The 19,699-nt window shown below is 33.3% G+C and overlaps 1 protein-coding gene and 1 non-coding gene across 2 annotated transcripts; both read right to left on the reverse strand.

The window, feature by feature from the left end:
* Nucleotides 1–3,366: 3,366 nt before the first annotated feature.
* Nucleotides 3,367–7,166, reverse strand: LOC105341117 (uncharacterized). The gene is made up of 2 exons (XM_011447473.4): nt 6,091–7,166; nt 3,367–5,652 (listed from the first exon to the last, which is right to left on the reverse strand). Exons 1-2 carry the CDS (start codon nt 7,012–7,014, stop codon nt 4,015–4,017), a joined length of 2,562 nt encoding a protein of 853 aa, XP_011445775.3. The 5' UTR covers nt 7,015–7,166; the 3' UTR covers nt 3,367–4,014.
* An 8,326-nt stretch (nt 7,167–15,492) lies between these two features.
* On the reverse strand, nt 15,493–17,020 carry LOC109620337 (uncharacterized). Its single transcript, XR_010707818.1, has 2 exons — nt 16,124–17,020; nt 15,493–15,660 (listed from the first exon to the last, which is right to left on the reverse strand). It is a non-coding gene; the product is annotated as an uncharacterized protein (transcript).
* Nucleotides 17,021–19,699: the final 2,679 nt, after the last annotated feature.

The following is a 19,699-nucleotide window of genomic DNA, read 5'->3' on the forward strand; positions in this document are numbered from 1 at the left end:
CAAAAGTTTCAGCTTTCCTGGCTGTTTAGTTTCTGAGAAGATTTTTAAAGATTTACTCTATATATTCCTATGTAAAATTTTAACATCCCCACCCCCCCCAATGTGGCCTCACCCTACCCCCAGGGATCATGATTCACAACTTTGAATCTACACTACCTGAGGATGCTTACACACAAGTTTCAGCTTTCCTGGCTGATTAGTTTTTGAGAAGATGATTTTTAAAGATTTACTCTATATTTTCCTATGTAAAACTTCGACCCCCCCATTGTGGCCCCACCCTATCCCCAGGGGTCATGATTTTCACAACTTTGAATCTACACTACCTGAGGATGCTTCCACACAAGTTTCAGCTTTCCTGGCTGTTTAGTTTCTGAGAAGAAGATTTTTAAAGATTTACTCTATATATTCCTATGTAAAACTTCGACCCCCATTGTGGCCCCATCCTACCCCCGGGGGTCGTGAATTTCACAACTTTGAATCTACACTACCTGAGGATGCTTCCACACAAGTTTCAGCTTTCCTGGCTGTTTAGTTTTTGAGAAGAAGATTTTTAAAGATTTACTCTATATATTCCTATGTAAAACTTCGACCCCCCATTGTGGCCCAACCCTACCCCCAGGGGTCATGATTTTCACAACTTTGAATCTACACTACCTGAGGATGCTTCCACACAAGTTTCAGCTTTCCTGGCTGTTTAGTTTCTGAGAAGAAGATTTTTAAAGATTTACTCTATATATACCTATGTAAAACTTTGACCCCCCATTGTGGCCTCACCCTACCCCCGGGGATCATGAATTTCACAACTTTGAATCTACACTACCTGAGGATGCTTCCACACAAGTTTCAGCTTTCCTGGCTGTTTAGTTTCTGAGAAGAAGATTTTTAAAGATTTACTCTATATATTCCTATGTAAAACTTCGACCCTCCATTGTGGCCCCACCCTACCCCCGGGGGTCATGAATTTCACAACTTTGAATCTACACTACCTGAGGATGCTTCCACACAAGTTTCAGCTTTCCTGGCTTTCTGGTTCTTGAGAAGAAGATTTTTGAAAATTTCTCGAAATTTTTCATTAATTTCTAATTATCTCCCCTTGAAAACGGGTGTGGCCCTTAATTTTCACAACTTTGAATCCCCTTTGCCTAAGGATGATTTGTGCCAAGTTTGGTTGAAATTGGCCTAGTAGTTCTTGAGAAGATGTTGAAAATGTGAAAAGTTTACGGACAGACGGACAGACGGACGGACGGACGGACAGACGGACGACAGACAAAATGTGATCAGAATAGCTCACTTGAGCTTTCAGCTCAGGTGAGCTAAAAATGTACGGTTTCATTATGGTTTTCATTTAAACCCTTCTCACGATATTCTTGCAACAATTTTGATTCTTGAAAACATTTATACAATAATTTTTTTTTTGTGTTTCATGTGGATATGTAGATAGCTAGCAGTGCTGAATTTGTTTTGCAATGCCGCCATGCACCTTCATAACCCGTATGAACCCCCCCCCCCCCCCTAAAAAGCGTTTTATTGTTCATATAATTTACATCTGGCTCAATATCATTTAATAAATTATCCATAAAGAGTTATGAAATATACATAAATTATCATTTTTGTCGACCAGAACGCAACACAGAAGGACCAGCTAATTTCTGTGAAGGTTAAAAAACTGCAGGTAACTACAACTACTTGGTGGTCTGATAGTGGGGTCTGTTCGTTTAAAGAAACAATTTACCGTCCGATGTAAAAAAAAAAAAATCTTCAAAATAAATGATTTCTAAAGCATGATTAATAATGATAGTATTTACTGTGGAATCATTAAATTTCGTGGGGGTCAATTTTCGTGGATTGCTTAAATTTCACAGGTTCGTGGGGACGTAATTTCGTGTATTCTCTAAAACCTACAAAGGAAATATGACTTTATTACTCTAATTTATTTTAATTCGTGGAGGATATTAATTCGTGGATGAGAGGTACCCACGAATTCCACGAAAATTGAGCCACCACGAAATCTAATGATTCCACAGTATTTATTAATAATGATAGTATTTATATAGATTATAGATGGAAAAACTACCTTTAAATAAACATTTTAAGTTTTTAAAAAAACATATGTCCCAGAGAAAGGGGGGGGGGGGTCCAAACCCCGGAACACTGGATCCGCAAATGGCCAGGGTGATGTATATATAGATGGATGTTAATCGCGTGTACCCACAGTTTTAGACCTATATGCACCTATCATCGCTAAAAGACGGAACTGTTGTTACTTCAGCCTGTCGTTGCTGAAGATCGAACCATCAACAGCCCAATTAACGCTAATGACGAAATTTACTATAATAAATGAAATTACACCAGAATAATATATAAGGGGGGGGGGGTATATTTCGGTGAGATAATTGGTTAAATTTTAATTAATCTATTATTATTATTATTACTCCGATAAATTTGGACATCATCGAAAAATGGTATAGCATTGTCATAGGAAACTGCATCATACTTCAGCAAATACACATTGAAAGGATTTGGAAGTCCACAAAACTTCGTATTCCCAAGCCAAGTCTGATTCGGACCTCTCCTCACAAACCCCAAATCCGCACCTCTCCTCACAATCCCCTGATCCTCACCTCTCCTCACAAACCCAAGATCTGCACCCCTGATCCACACTTCTCCTAACAAACCCCTGATCCGCACCTCTCCTCACAAACCCCTGATCTGCATTTCTCCTCACAAACCCCAGATCCGCACCTCTCCTCACAAACCCCTGATCCACACCTCTCCTCACAAACCCTTGATCTGCACCTCTCCCATCTTCCCCAGTCAAGGGTTCTTAATTCGGACTCTAGCTGGATTTGTGAAGAAGACAAAACTTCTAAAAAAGTATTTATGCCTTGATATTTCTAATCCTCGGATATATATATATATATATATATATATATATATATATATATATATATATATATATATATATATATATATATATATATATATATATATATATATATATATATATATATCAGAGAGTTTTTTATCGGTCTCATGACGTTAAAAGATTAAAAGATAATTACTGTGTCTGTAGTACAGTCTTTATTCACTATTTGGTTATGCTAAATTAAATGTATATCTATAATCTTAAATCTTTAGAATGACTCATTGTAAATTAAATGTTTTAAACCAGTGTAATTCACCAGAAGTGTTAAGAAACAACAATAAATTTAAAAAAAAAAAAGATAAATTAAATAATGCAGATTTATTCTACAAACAATACATACAGTTTGTATAACAATATGAAATAAAATTAACACAAAGAAAAGATATAAATTGATGCAGATTTTTTTTTATATCAGGACATCTTTTATTAAACTATCAACATCATTATGATATGATCAAAGACAGATTAATTTTACATATATAGAGGTTACGGGGTCTTTTAAAAAAGCAACTACAGTGTTCTAATCAAAGTACTGAAAGTACTGGAAAGCTTTTAAGCAAGCTTGTTATTTAATTGTTAGATCATTTGCAGAAAGGTTTCATTTTTGGATATTGTATAGTTCCTGTAAAAGCTAGAAAAAACCAATAGAATAAGACAAGCCAATACTTTCATTTCATAGAAAATTTAATTTCATTGTCTTTTTCCTTTAAAACTATTTTTTTAAAATAACAAACTAAAACAATAATTTTTTCTGATATTTACACAATGCTAGGTTTTTTTTATGATTTCTAAAAATTACGTGTTTTAAGTTTGAACACTCATTGTGTCGAGTATAGGACTATGATTTAGATTTCAAATCAGAAAACAAAAAGATAATTGGATCTAATCTTACCGCTAATTAATACTTTTTCGCGATTTTCAATAATATATAACCCCGTTAATTCAATATATTTATTTTATATAAATAGTTACGTAAATTAGCCAACACAACATCAAGACAACAGCAAACGTATAATTTTGATCGATATAAAAACAAACTCCAAATTTTAAAACACCGAAAGGCATTGGAAAGCGATTGTCATGTCTCTCTATATCTCTTTATGTGACGTAACAAATGATCTTGAACTTTTACCCGAGCTGGTTTTTTCTCTCTCGTTAGCACAGCACCTAAATGTGAGCCCAAATGCCAAATACAGAAACACGCCCTGACCTGCAGTAAATAAGGTGTGCAAAACGGAGAATAGGTGAAGCTCAGTGAGCAAAGCCAAAAATCCAAACAGCCAAGACACTCCAGTAAGCGTTGATAACCGGAAGAATGCGCCAATATTCTTACGATCAGTAGACTTGCGTACTTCGTCCTTCTCTTGAATTCTACTTACCGTGACCAAAAACATAAACATGTTGAGACACACAGCGATGCCAACAGGTAGTGCAAAGGTGTATAGAACCATACTAGATTCCGCGATATAACAGGTAGTGAGAGAATATCCTAAATTCTCGCCTTGACTGGAACTGTAGCTTAAAATGACGTTGATTCCTACAGGAAGTATAGAGAGGAACGTGTTAGGCAGTAAAAGAAACAACACCCGTGCGTTCTTTCCAAAGCGTGCAACTCTCAAAGTTGTAAACGTTTGAAAAATTTGGAAAGTAGACAGGCTCATCCAAAACAGAACAGACAGCCAGAGAAAGTGCACTAACATGCCAACAGTAACACACAATTCTTTGCTCCAAACGAAGTACTTCGAAAAGGTGTATACTGTATTGGCAAGTATCATTAAAACTGAAAGAATGACGATTTTTGTTCCTGAGGATGTAATGCGAGATTTTTTAGAAACAAAAGATAGAATTGTCAACACAGCCCCACAAGAAGAAAGAGACAAACAAGCGAGTGAGAGATATTTCTCTACTGAATCATCAATTGTATTGGACAGGGCTTGGGTTGTAAGAGAAAACCGATACCAGTCAAGACAAACTTGAAACTTCTGATTATTTAAAGACTGCTTGAAGTATCTTGAGGGAATACAGTTTGGGTTGTCGGTGAGACACAGGGTAAAGTTTGACAACTCAAGTCTTGCATCAGCCGTCTCTATGTTAACTTTTGGACAACGATACCAGTCGGCCACGACCACAATATGGGCTTTTTCCTTGACACAATTATATCGTCTGATATCATTTGCCTGACTAGCAATGTCGAATAGTTTACTATGTAGCGTTTTAAATGTAATTGGGTGGATGTAATGGGGATCTTTATAAGCATAAAAATTATCCTCATACAAATGAAAGCGTTGGCCAATAATAAACCCGGTGACATTTATTCTATGGTTGAATAGTCTATCGGAGAGTTCGATTTCATTTTCAAAAGTAACTATTCGGATCAGATTTTCTATGAAGCTGTCAATGTTATGTGGATGATTCACCGATAGTTTGACGACCACCCCGTGATAAATAACATCTGTTTTACGAGTGGGACCGCCGCCTTGTTCGTCAATGGGACTCAGAACTGTTATTGTACACAGGTACCTGGAAATGTTATTCTGAGAAAAGACGCCCTGTAGAAAGTCACTTAATGATTTTTTTACGTCCACCTCTAACCCGACTGATTCTGTGGGATAGAACATCATGTTGACTTCGTAGTTGTTTTCTCCCATTGTTGAGTACATGGACTGACAAACAGTATTTCCTTCTAAAATGTACTCGTCTTCACAAGTCAGCTTTAAGCATTTGTCCTTCAAAAGAGAAAGGGAATTTAGCAGTTTTTACTTCGACTATTTAAGTACTTCATTAGCGCTCTCTATTTTATATATGATGAAAATAAAACTATTCTCAAATACCGAAAAGAGGGATTAATTTATATATATTAGTAGTTACCGTTGAAAAACCGGTGTTCTGATTGATTTTGAAACAAGGTTTTGTTTTTGTAGTATTGTTATCAAACTGAAGTTATATAGTGATAAAGAAATTTGTACACCAATGTTTTTGCAGGCATTTTAAATCAAACACTCGATCCGTGTTATATTTAAAAGTTTATTGTAGGTCCTACCGATTTATGGATACTAGAATTGGGGGTTTACAGCGTGTATGTATATAAATCGTTACGCAGTATGCGTAAATTTCATTGAATTCATTTTAAGGATTCGGAACAACGATACCATTCATATGCTTACCAAAAAGGTGTCGTATAATTCGCCATCTGTACACATTTCATCTTGAGTTACCGTGCGAGTTTCTCCAGCGATCTCTTTTTCCAAATTCAGAAGAGCAGAAAAAATCGGAAGTTTGTCCGCCCCCAGTTGAAATAAATGGCTGTTGTTTGGGCAGGCAATTGGAGCATCATATATTCTTGGAACGGTACACAGGTAACAGTAAACATTTCTATGTACGATACCTGTCCTACACGAAAAGTATGGCAAATTATATGCAGCACAGGCATCCACCAGGTACGCTTTATCTGCTGGCAAGATGTTCGCGTTAATACAATAATTGTCATCAACTTCGGTACATTTCGAAACAATTTTCTGTAGCGAGACTGGTGGATAAAACAAGAAGTTACATGATGGGTAAGGATTGAAAACCAATCGCACAAATTCTCTGCTGGTCATCTTTGACAGCAACTCGGACCTCGACGTGCAAATAATCTGGTCATGGTTCCAGAATACCAAATCCGTCAAGTTTTCAGAGTGACACAGTGCGCAGCGTATGTTTCTGTAGGTTTCGTTTGTTCTGAGAGAAGTGACTGGAAGAGAAAGCGTGATGTTCCTTATGTCGGCTTTGGACAGCGGTGGCACACAGCTTTCGCCACTTGGACATGTCTCTATCATCCAATACGACGCTCTGTGTGCTTGGAAAAGGACAGCAAACGTCGGGTTCCATAATGGTTTGAGACATGCTAATGGTGTGCTCTTCTTCCCAAAGCTGTTCTGGTCCAAAATATTTGAAGGACAACAATTCTTCTTCCTAGCGCAAGAGTCGTCACAGCTGCAAGTCGAACACGCAGGACTCATAGAACCACCAAACGTGTAATTCGTTTTAAAACTTTCCCCCTTGCACGTGTCTTGTCCAGGGCAGACTGTCAGATAGTCAGCCAGCATGTTCCTTGCTGTAAGGTTTGTGATTGTTGATGTTATATTTAATGCTCCTGCCACGAGTTCTTCAGACGGAAGTAATTCAGAACGGAATGTGAAGCCCCCAGTGAAGCCCCCAGTTGGTAAATTAAAGCCTGCACAGTTGCTCCACCACGAGATAAATAATACCAACCGCAGCGCCTAAAATACACTCTAAAATTGTATTCGTGATATTTGCTAAGTTTTACTAATGCTTTTAAATAATTGTTTTCAAGAAATGTCCAGTCTTACTAGAACCCATTTTAAAGTAATATGATACTAGTAGATTTTTTAATGGTGGTAATTTCCTCAGTTTATTATAACCCTTATTTACACTTCCTGTTTTTCGTGCTATTTTCAGAATCTTTTTTAAATAAATCAAATTCAAAAGGGTGTAAAATAATACATACATTTGCATAACTGCGACGTTAAAAATGAATTTTATAGTTTTGTATTTTACTTTATGACTATTTTAGCTTTTTCAAATAAGACTTGAATTTTTAACTATAAATATTATTAATTAAAGAAAAAATCAATATATTTTACATTTTTAACTTGGGTATTTTCCTATATTTCAATATAAAGCTCTTCTAAAGGAGATCAAAACAGTCTACAAATGGATACGACCATCGAGTCTTCTTAAGTATTTGTAAAAATATAATTGAGCCCCATTACAAATTTGATGAAAAATAAAAGTTTAAAAAAAAATTATTTGAGGCATTGAATATAGAAAAAAATTGAAGGAAAAAGATAAAAGATGACTCCGGTATTTTTCAAGTGCAATTCTGTAACCTACGAGAATGGGGATTTGGTTGCTTACGACATCTCATTCTAAAATAATAACTATTTACGTTTTGTTTTGTCCGTTGCATTGCATTAAATTATCAGGCAAGTCATCATGATGTTGTAGTAATGTTAAAATTATATATTTATTCAATTTTTCTGGTAACACCATTGATGTTCAAATGTTAACCTTCATATGATAACAACTTGAATCATCTTATAAAGAAATAAACCAACGGAAATCCATTCTAAGCTTAGGAGTAATTGACCGACATTTTATATTCGTTATTTTATAAGCTTGTCGCCCTTATAAATGCAAAATTCTTTTAGACAGCATTAGGTTTAAGATAACAGTTTTTCTTAATTAACCGACTTTGAAGAACTCATATTTTAAAGGGTAAAAAAGACTATATATATATATATATATATATATATATATATATATATATATATATATATATATATATATATATATATATATATATACACAAAGATATTGAGTGTACATCAAAATTTTTACTAGTGTGTCACATGTTTTCTCTTTACAGTGTTATCACACAATATTATTTCTCGACTGCGAATTTAATTTAAGATATACCTAAACATTTACCCTGTGTTTTTTGCAAGTTGTCAACACATTTTCCCTGGCGACAATTAATGTCCACATCAATATTTCTATTGTTTTTGTTCATATCGTTTTTATCATTATTATTTGGTTATGCTTTGTTATAAAAAAGAATCCCTTTTTTGCGTAAAAAGCATTCTTTGTAATAAACTAATATACCTTAAAATACTGACTTTGTATAAGTTTTATCATTCTATGCAAACGTTGTAAATGATACTGAAAATTCCTAATTAAACGCGAGGAATTAATATCCCCTTGAAATCATGGGAAGCACATCTCGCGAATTTAAAAATCTCGCTTTTATTTTTTGGACATATGTAAGCTACATAAAACTATGACAAAAATTCGCATTCGCTATGTGATGTTCATGCAATTTGAAAGAAAACGGTTGAATCGCGGAATTAAGTGCTCGCTTAAAATAAGGATTCAATGAGTACAGAGATTGACCCTCACTCATAAAGAAATACAGGTGTACTTCACGGATTTCACCATATCGGTTTTAGAACCCGTAGAATATATACATGATCACATATTTGGTTTTGCGCAAAATTCCCACAAATCAGCTTATGCTTCATAGACCCTGAGTTTTAATTCGCCACTTTTCAAATAATCTTTTTCTATTTGAACTCGCTTTTTTGTTCAGTTATTCTAGTTTATAGCCCTGAATTTATAAAATTTAAAAAAAAATTAAAACATACAAGTTATGAAGGAAAAAAACTTAATTGCAAATTACATGTCATCAAAACTCATATTCATACTTACCATGGCGGGAATCGAATGATTTGATCGTACGTCTGATCGTGTTAGTCTTTTATATGGGTTGAGCGAAAGACATGAAGCCTTAGACCAAACGAGGCATACTTAGACACCTACATAGTGTAGTATGAGGCGACTATTAACACTCTTGCTGTAATGCGCTTTGTGTAAAACTATTCTGTTAGAATCGTTAAGTCTCATTTGAAGTTCTTTTTAGTAAAAGTGTACACTTTATTAGCTACAAATGAGATGTATAATGACCTGCCAGGTGTTAAAACCAGGAAACAAGTTTGAAAAAGGTAAAAAGGTGTAAAAAAAAAAAAATGAAAGATGATCTTGTGTAATTCAAACTTATTGCCAAAAAAAAATATTGCTTATTTTTGTTGGACATTTACACAATCTAACGGATTCTATAACTACACTTTATTACTTTTAAGGGCAATTATTATTATCATTATTATTATTATTATTATTGAAAGTGCTAATTTATATTTAGAACTCTTTCGGAATGACACTTTTCCTTTGTTTTAATACTATCTTTGAAACGGCAATGCAATGATTTTACTTCCGAATTGAAATGTATAAGGTGTCTAACTAATCAGATGCCTCTATTTTTGACCAATCAGTTATAATCAGTACACCTAATAGAAATTATGCATGATTAGACCAATCAGTGAGAACTTGTATTGTTTATTGGTCAACAGCTGTACAGCTCATTGACATATACAATTAATATACACAAGTTACAATACATGTACTGGTCACTTGAAAAAAGGCAAGTTTATACATGAAGTTTTCTGATTAAAACAGCATTCTTAATATATTTAACTAAATTGCACAAATCCTTTACATTTTGTGTTGACAATAATAGAATTAATTTAAAGACAGAGGGTTTAATATAATAAAACTTCTTAAGGAATTTTTCTCTTAAGTTACAGTACTTAATAGGGACATTTCAATATAAAATGTTGTTATATTCAGTAGTATATTCTCACTATATAACTCTATATAGACGAATAGTCAATAATTGTAATATCAGCTCGTCCGAAAAATATTGACCGGTCAATATTTTTTAGATATTGACCGGCTAGGAATAATATCTAGAGAACATTCCCTCTATTTCAAATAATCGCCTCTGATTTGTTGATTCGTAAACGGTGACGTAAATAATTCTTCGCGACTCCAAAACAAGGTGACGTCATAATAGACAGTCGTCAAGGCAAGTAAACAACGAACACGCAATGCAACGGTTTGCTATCATAACGGATATAAGGATTTGCGAATTACTGTGAAGTAAAATCAGGTAGAACACCTGTCTGATAATTCTTACGGTCGGCGGAATATCACAAGTGACCGTTTGATGCTGATGGTATTTTGGAAATGAACTTTGCACAAAATTGAATTCGTGAATTCTTTGTTGAGCTGAGAAAATTACGGCGATCTGTTTTCAATTAATTTCTTAAATTTTGGTTTGTTTCTTCATATAACAAAACAAATGTTGACTGTGTTTTCGGGCAAAATTGATTATATTAGCCCCCTTGGGACGAAAATATTGCCCTCCGCTTCGCGTCGGGCAATATTTCGTCCCTCGGGGGCTAATATAATCAATGTTGCCCTCAACCCCAGTCAATATTTGTATAATATTCATCCTCTATATCTAAAGTATATATAGGACATAAACGTCTTTGTAATGGAACATTTTTATACCTGCCAGTTTCGATGGTAAGACAATGGGATGATAATCTTAATTTACATATAAGTTTCTTACATTGTAAAGGAATTCTTTTTGTTAGATATGACAGCAAGGTACAATAATCAACTAAATATTTATAGATTGTACATTTGGAAGAGGCATTTATGTCAGCTAGTAGAGACTGTTTAAAATTATCAAAAATACGTTGCTTGGCGATTGTTAAAATACTCAGTAATAACTTGTTGGGTATATACTAATATGCAGCCACCTTTTCATTCTTAGTCAGTCTTCTGTCGGTGAACGACTAAAACCGTCGTCTGGTGAAACTCTTCGGTTAGAGTTCTACAGAACAGGGATTTGAGCTGTGTCGGAAAGCAACAGAATTGTGAGCTAGATCATTCAGTTTTTAACTCTGCCTCTGTAACTTGTGTCTTGGTGACTTGCTAGTGTCTTTGTGTCTAAGTGACAGTTGTTCTACAATTAAATAACAAATGTAGAGCCAAAGGAAAATCATACAATAACTGTGTGTTATATTGGCAGATGAAGGCTTCGTTCAATTGTTGTTTATTACTTGATTCTTAGGAAGGAAACTTAAGCGAACTTACTAATTAAGTAGGTTGGCTCCTGAAATAATAGTAATGTCAATCATTCGAAAACCACTTAGATATAAAGATGGGGACCTAAAATGGTCATTTATTTAATTTGTGACCCATATCACATGCCATTTTTTTTTAAATATAGGGCCCCAAACAGTTATGATTATTCTCCGGAAGTTTTTGCTAAGATTTGACATAGAAATTGATGATCTGAAGAAATCAAACAAATATTCATAATTTGAACTATTACTAGTATTTAGCTATGGTTTTAATACAGTTTGACGTCGAGCACACTATAAAAGTAAAGTCTAAGTCAAAGTTTAAAAATTCTTGCTTTACTGGTGGCTTCAAAGGCCAGTACACAATGAACAAAACAACAGATATTACAAAATTTTGGAGTAATCAAATTATAACGTAAATAAAAAAAAATATACATGTAGTCATGTCATCTTTCCAAAACTTTGCACACAAATAGACATACATTTATTGTCTCATTTGAAAGTAAAACAAGTAGGGGTCACATTTCAAAAATTTGAGATATGGCAATAAATAAGCTAATTTAAGGCCAAAATTGAAGTTAATTTTTTCTTAAAGGTCATATGAAATGATATCCTGACCATATTGAGTTATATACGGGAATGAGTTCATAAGTGCCTATTTAATAATACTGACATTGTTTTCTGAATATTTTATGCAAAATGTGAGCGCCACAGTCGTTCAAAATCACTTATTCGCGAAAAGGAACATTGACTTACGCGGCTTACCTCCCTTGCTTATGACGTCAGTAAGACCCAATAGCCTTGTAAAGCTATGTTGTGAATACAAATATCCATGACATTTTGCAGCATTTTAAAAGACGAAAAAAATACTATTCTATATAAAAACTTGTATAATTATATAATAATCGACCACGTCAGTATTTTTTCTCTCAAGAAATGAAATCGTGTGTGTTTATATTTAATAGCGTGTACATATTCAGTTTCGAGACTGCACGGAGAATGAATGATTTTCTTCGAAGTTCATAGATCCACATGCAAGTTTAATAATATATAATTTTAATATATGCATGTATATATGTTTTATTTCGACCTTTTTTTATGAAATTGACAAATTCAAAAATAACTGATCGGTTTTTCCCATTTGCACGTTCATGCGATTCATTAAGATTTTTTTTTCTAAACTTATAGGCCTCGTGGTGCCTCATTCGCTTCACGATTATACTGTTTGTTTCGCTTTCAAATTCACAAATATGTTACCATTTAATTATTTTTAGTCTAGGAGAAATTTCTGCAAATGTTTTGTTTTTGAAACGTCAGTACTTACATGTATATTGATATGTGCGGTGTTTTGATTTTACAACGTGTATATACATGTGCGGTGTTTACTCACAGATCCCTTCTATCTCACTTCCTTCCGCAATTTTTTCTTTCGTTTTTTATCATTATTGATGCTTGTTCTTAATAAAATCTGTTGATTATCTTCACATTCGTTCACAACTATTTTTATCAAACAACCGATTTATTTTTCCGATACATTTCTAAATCCTTAAATGCCATATTTCCGCAATCTTAATAAAACGTTAATACACGTGTATTTTCTAAAGATATTGCTACATGTATATATCAATAAGTCAGAAATTGATATTATTTTAAAATAAAATTTAAGAATAATTTTGCGGCATTTAACAGCAGCTTTTAAATACAAACTATGTACACAATGCCTCAAACATTTTCATTGGCCTGTCTTATACTTTTTTTATGTGACAAAATAAATCAACTAAAATGATTTAATTCCCTTTAAATGTAGCTCAATCATTATACGTACCGAAGAAGAAAATGATGTTTCTATTTCAAAAGGATAAGCATAATTCATTAATCAGCTGTTAATGTTGGAACATTTCTTTCGTTAAATTTCCACTGCAGTACGTACGGGATCTTCATCATTAAAGCTTATTCATTAACGATCAATTAAAACCAAGTCATCTGTAGGCTACTACGAAATCAAATTATCTCATTTGAAAAGAAAGACACGTTCATATATGCAAAAATTACTAAAATTTAATCGATAAACTTCTTTAAAATTACACTAGTTTTAATGCATTGTTTACATCGGTGGGTCTTTGTGACGTCATAAATCCACAAAATCAAGAACGATAAGCGGGGAAGAATTTTTTGAGGTGCTCAGTTTTCACGGTTATTTCTCAGTAATGCAAAGGCAAAAAAATCTTACATCACGTATTTTGACATTTGTTTATAACAAGCTTTATATTTATGAAAGAAAATCATAGTGTTAAAAATCGTTTCATATGACCTATGGAATATAAGCTAAATATGCCAAATATATCGATAGAAATATCAAAATTGTTTAAATATGTTTTTCAGAATATCATGAATATATAATTATACACAAGCTATCTAGAAGTTTGGTCTCGCTGAAAAATTAGGAAGCTAAAGTAACAGTACATGTACTCTAAAACTAGTGAGTTATGAAAATTGGTCATTTCCTTCTTGAAAACCTTCCGCCACAAAATATAGTCCCTTACTAAACTATGTAAAAATGTAATTTTTAAAAACAATTTTATTCAATATAGTTTATTTGGCATTGTAAAATATAAATATAATACTAGAATTGATATGTGATGCAGAATTTTCAGACTAGAGGTGACTAAAAATGGCTACCCAAAACCTAAGGAGCGAACCTCTTTAAAAGATGATAATTTTATTAGTAACTTGAAAAAACTTTACAGTTATATCAAATTACAGGACATGAATTTCATAATATTTTCTCATTAGGACAACTTTAGAAAAAGTTCAACACAAAACTGAATCTTAAACAATTAACGGAATATATATTTAAATCTACTTACGTAATACATACTCATTGATCCGTGCATGCACTGGCTGTTTCAATATCATTGATGCTCGATCAATTAATCGTGACAATGTTAAAAAACTTTAAATTTTGACAACAGAAATGTGCCTAAATTTGAAGTTTACTGGAGCATGTGGAGGTTAGACGCAGTTTAAACAATGGCCTCACCGCCTGCTAGCCTCATAATGAATATAGGATCATGTGTTAACAGGTTTGTTTTTTGCCATTCTATATACATGTTCATGTCACATGTTGTAGACGTGTGTAGCATGAAAAGGACAGATGTACAAAAAATAGAAACTGTGGAAATGACGAATAAAATGGTTAAAGTGTGTTTTTTTATTAATCCGATCATCAGTTAAAATAAATTATTTTGTGAATATTTTTAACACGCCCCAAGAAGTGTTCACCCAAAAAGCATATATAGCCAACGTATTTCTATTGTTTTGTTCTGATTTCTTTAAATTATTTTTTTGATGTCTGTAAAATAAATATGAATTAACTGCAGACAATACATAATGTTTTCATACACATTTATTTGTATAAAGAAACACTTCATTTCAAAGGTGTCTTTATAAAAGAAAACACGTTATAATAAATAACTTTAAAAAAAAGTTTCTTCATAGGAGAAAAGTTACCTTTCGAAAAAAAAAATCATAAATCTGAAAATAATTTATAAGAATGTAGCGATGTTCGCACTACATGTACTATCATAGATACAACCAATAACAAAACAAAGAGGACCAGTTTTCAACAAGAGTATTTCAAACGGATGATTTTAAGAAATTTTCTTAATTGGAACATTCACATTGGATTCACAAAAAGGAACATTTCGAGAGGGATATTTTAAGGAGGCTGAACGATCAATAAATTACACATCCGATCTGTCTTAAACTTTTTATTATAACACACTGTAATTTGATCATTAACAATTATTCAGTAAAGAAAAAACCCAATTATTTTGGCTTCAAAATCTGAACATTTTCCTATACCAATATTCTTCAAAAATTACATAACCCAAAAATGGCCACGGCCACCCCGCCATCTTAAAAGAACGTATTAGCCATCCTTTTTTTTCACTGGTAAAACCCCGAGTCCTGTGAGTCCTGTCCTGTCGTCTGTTCCTCTTTTTCACAAAGACACCGTTTGCATTTTAAGATCAACACAAAAAATCTGCGCAGACTTTCTCTGCGCAGTATGACGTAGAGCCAGGGATTGATTTGAGTGTTTAGGTACATTAATCGAATCAACCATAGTTCCTTTCTACCGTTGGTCTCTGATAATCCACAGATATGGAAAAGGATGTCAAACTGTGAAAGTGAAATTAAAAAAAAAATCAGATTTATTCATATTTTGGCAACGCCTTCGAATTTACATATACATGAAGTACAGTGTACTACACTTATAAGTGAGTTCTTTGCGATAAAAACGATACTAATTTTTTTTTTAAAAAGTATGTGCTGAATGAAAGGCAAAAAAGTCTCTTGCTAATATCTAAAACCTGGGTAACAACACTTGTACACTGGAAACGAAATACGAAATGGAATTATACTATTAATTTGATCCTTTCCGTTATGACACCACTTAATTTCTAAATCGTGTGCATGTATATTTTTAAAAATGTACAAATTTCTAAACTGTACAAACGACTTTATATATTGTACCAATCATTTAAAGGGTCGTAAAATTAATTAATTACATATTTTTGCAAAATTAAACGTTTTTGGTACACTTTAACAACTAAAATTTATTTAATTTTAAACTTATACCAACCAGAAGGGGACTCCACAGCAAAAGAAAGGTCACCATTGAAATGACCAGGAACTTTCTCACGTGGTTGTCGTAAATCCCAGTCACACGATGGTGATCGAGTAGCAATGCTTGGTACTCGGAATTTCTACACGTGACCACGATCGTTTTCACACCGATAACGAACACTGCCATCATGATGCATAGACCAAACACGGAATATATCCCAGCATTGATTTTATTTCCGATCGACGAATCGGTAAAGTCAAGAAAACACCAGGATCCTGGATAATAAAGCTGACTGTTTCCTAAGCCAAGGAGATGGAAACTTGAAATTATGGTTGCTAAAAGAATTATAGCAAAAAGTGAAGCGAGATAAGGTTTTCTTTGAGCGCCGTATTCTTGGGTCTGCGTGTGTATTGCTCTGAGGTAGAGATACCTGTCTAAGGTCATGGCCCCAATAATCATCCCAGATGCCAAATGTGAAAATGTTTCCATAAAAGAGTGAAAATTGCACAATTTTACGGAAAAGCACCACGTGAAGTCTGAAATGTATCTTAGTAGAACTAAGGGATAACACACACCGTTGTGAACCAAATCGGTGAGCACAAGTCCAGTGAAAAAGATGTAAAAAGACTGCCACTGGTGCTCGTGTCGGCCAACAAACAATATAATCACCGCCAGAATATTTCCAAGGGCGCCTAGGGCCAGCTGAATATACACTGGAATCGCGCTTTCATTTTCTTTTTCGTCGCACAACAGTTTGTAAGCTGTCATATTCCTCATTTTTATTTTAAAGGGTGAGATTGTTTTTCAACATGGCGATGCATTGTGGGGAGAAAATGACAAGAGGTGCTTGATCTATATATAGAGCGATGGTAATATATATACATTTTGTAATAGGGGTTGCATTTAGTTTCATTTTCGTTCATCTACTTTAAATCACGAGAGCAAAATTTAATGTCCAATACTCCTATATGATAGAGAATTTTTTTCGTTTGATTATTTCATTCATTTTAAGCTCTAGTTTTCTGTTTGTTTGGGTTTTTTTTGGGTGAGTGGGGGGTGGGGGTTAGTTTCTTTTCTTTTCTTAAAAAATAGATGGTTTTTATAATAAAATATGTATATTGTAAATTATTGTTGGACTTTAAACTTTAATTTCCCGAAAATGATATAAAGAGGGAAGTTAATCTGAGGTATGATGGTTTTGAGGACACACCGCTTCAGACAATTACTACTTGACTTTGTGCGGTAATCGATGATAGAGTGTATGTAATTATGATTGTAATTCATGTCTCAACTTTCCATTTTCACATAGTTTATGTTCAGTGTACTTTAACGACAGTCCAAAGAATTTTGCCACTGTGGCAACGAACTTTGAAAAAAAAATCGCATTTAAAATTTTTTTTTTAAAGTGCGTTAAAATTTAAGACCAAGTCAATGCACTTTGAATTTTTTTTCTTTCAAAAGTGCGTTATGACTGTACCTCAACTTTTTTTTTTACCATCAAGACACTTAACGCACTTTTTAAAGAAAATGTATACATAATATAAATAGTGCCTGTTTGGAAGGGTAACAGTTGAAATTGACACCCGAGGAAACTATTGTCAACCGACGCGAAGCGGAGGTTGACAATGGTTTTCGAGGGGTGTCAGTTTCAACTGTTATCCTCCCAAACAGGCACTATTTATTTTATTATATTGAATGTCTTAATTTTAAGGATTTTTTACCGCTTTTATTTAAACAATAAAATGCTTTCTTTGGTGATTCATTCGGGATATGAAGGTAGTGACATTGCAGAAAAAATACATAACCCGCGTTATGTGAATTTTTTCTGCAATGATCACTACCTTCATAACCCGAATGAATCATCAAAGAAAGCATTTTATTGTTTATATTAACATCTTTCTTTAAGCTTATCGATAAATTAATTAGGAAAAGTAAGTAAAATTCACTAAATTACTGTTGATGTACGTAAGTAAGTTAGCCTAAAGAAACAGCCAAATCGTCTCCTGTGAGACTTTGAGTCTGACATCGTCATGATTATTTCGTGCAGTCCGTGATTTTTCCTAGGTCGCTATAGGTTTGGACCAATCGATAAACAGGGCGTGTCGATATCTGCCCTGTCATTTTCTTGTCAGTTTCAGCCGCTGTAGATTTTGACCAGAGTTGGGGTCAATTACTTTGAAAAGTAATTAATTACTTTCAAATACATTGACAATTTTATCAATTACTTGCAATTACAATTACATTGATTTTTTAAAATGTAATTAATTACTCTCAATTACTTTGATAAATGTAATTAATTACATTTCAAATACTTTAGTTTATTTTTTTAAATCTTGAGAACATATACATATATTAACGACATTAAGATATACAGGACCATATATATGTACGGTTATTTTTTAAAGGTTGTATAGTTCAGTTCAGATCAGATTTCTTGAAAATTTTCTTTAACATTAAATTCATTAAGTACCATTGAGTTCATTTTTGGTTCTGAATAATATTTTCTCTATAGTGAATTAATTTTTATTCACATATTAAGACTATGTTTATTGAGAAAGTACAACTTTTGGCAGTACAGCATATCAGTATATAAATAATAATTGCTATAATTCACAAGAATGAGATATTTTGATTCCCTTGAGTCTAAAATCCGTTCAGTTCAGTCTATAATCAATTGGGGTTCTTGGGTATTGGAGGAGTTCACACCTCCACAAAATTAGATCTTTACCTATTGCTCTGGGCAGTGTGTCATACTGTATAATCATATGAAACATTATGGGACATTTAATTATTGTATAAACAAAAGTCCATGCCAAACATGTATAAAATCTATTTATCATTATAAGACACCTTTATTATATCTTAAACTTGGAGAAAAGTAATTGAGATGTAATTGAAAAGTAATTGAAAATACACAATATTTTTGGAATGTATTTAAATACATTCAATTACTTGTAATTGAGGACAGACTCAATTACCAATTACTTTCAATTACTTTGAAAAATGTAATTAATTACACTCAATTACAAATACTTTTTTCAATTACCCCATCCCTGATTTTGACCAATCGATAAATGGGGCGTATAGATTTCAGTCTGGCTGTTTCTATAGAGCTATGAATTAACTATAAGTTTCCGTAAGAAATAGAGGGAAAAATACTTGGGAGATGTAAATATATAGAAATGACGCAAATTCCACGGCGAACCGTGTGCGCCCAATTTACGCGCATGTAACAATTCGTTGTGTTACCCGTTGCTAAGTGTGTTGCTAACGCTGAGGGTAATAGAACGGATTATCAACTGCGTCTAAACCAATCAGATTTCAGTATTTAACATGAAAGTATAATAATACAAGATATGGGCTTAGTTCTTATAACCGATTTCGTATTTAGTCAAATTAAATCAAAACAATATTTATTATGATCAAACATCACTAGGAACGGGGAATGGACAACCAAGATACAGCCCAATTTCCAATATCATAATATTCAAATTGATTACTCGAAGACCGGACCCGTCTTTTTCCCTTGTTAAATATCACATCAATTCCATAAACTTATATAACAATTTCGTCGTATAATTTGTTCATTTT

Source organism: Magallana gigas, chromosome 7, assembly GCF_963853765.1.
Source record: "Magallana gigas chromosome 7, xbMagGiga1.1, whole genome shotgun sequence".
Taxonomy (NCBI): domain Eukaryota; kingdom Metazoa; phylum Mollusca; class Bivalvia; order Ostreida; family Ostreidae; genus Magallana; species Magallana gigas.

What these genes read in the sequence shown, in the direction of transcription:
- LOC105341117 (XM_011447473.4), bottom strand. Translation starts at nt 7,014, where the DNA reads ATGCTGGCTGACTATCTGACAGTCTGCCCTGGACAAGACACGTGCAAG. An exon ending in AATTATACGACACCTTTTTG is followed by an intron (nt 5,653 to 6,090) that starts GTAAGCATATGA and finishes TCTCTTTTGAAG; the next exon opens with GACAAATGCTTAAAGCTGAC.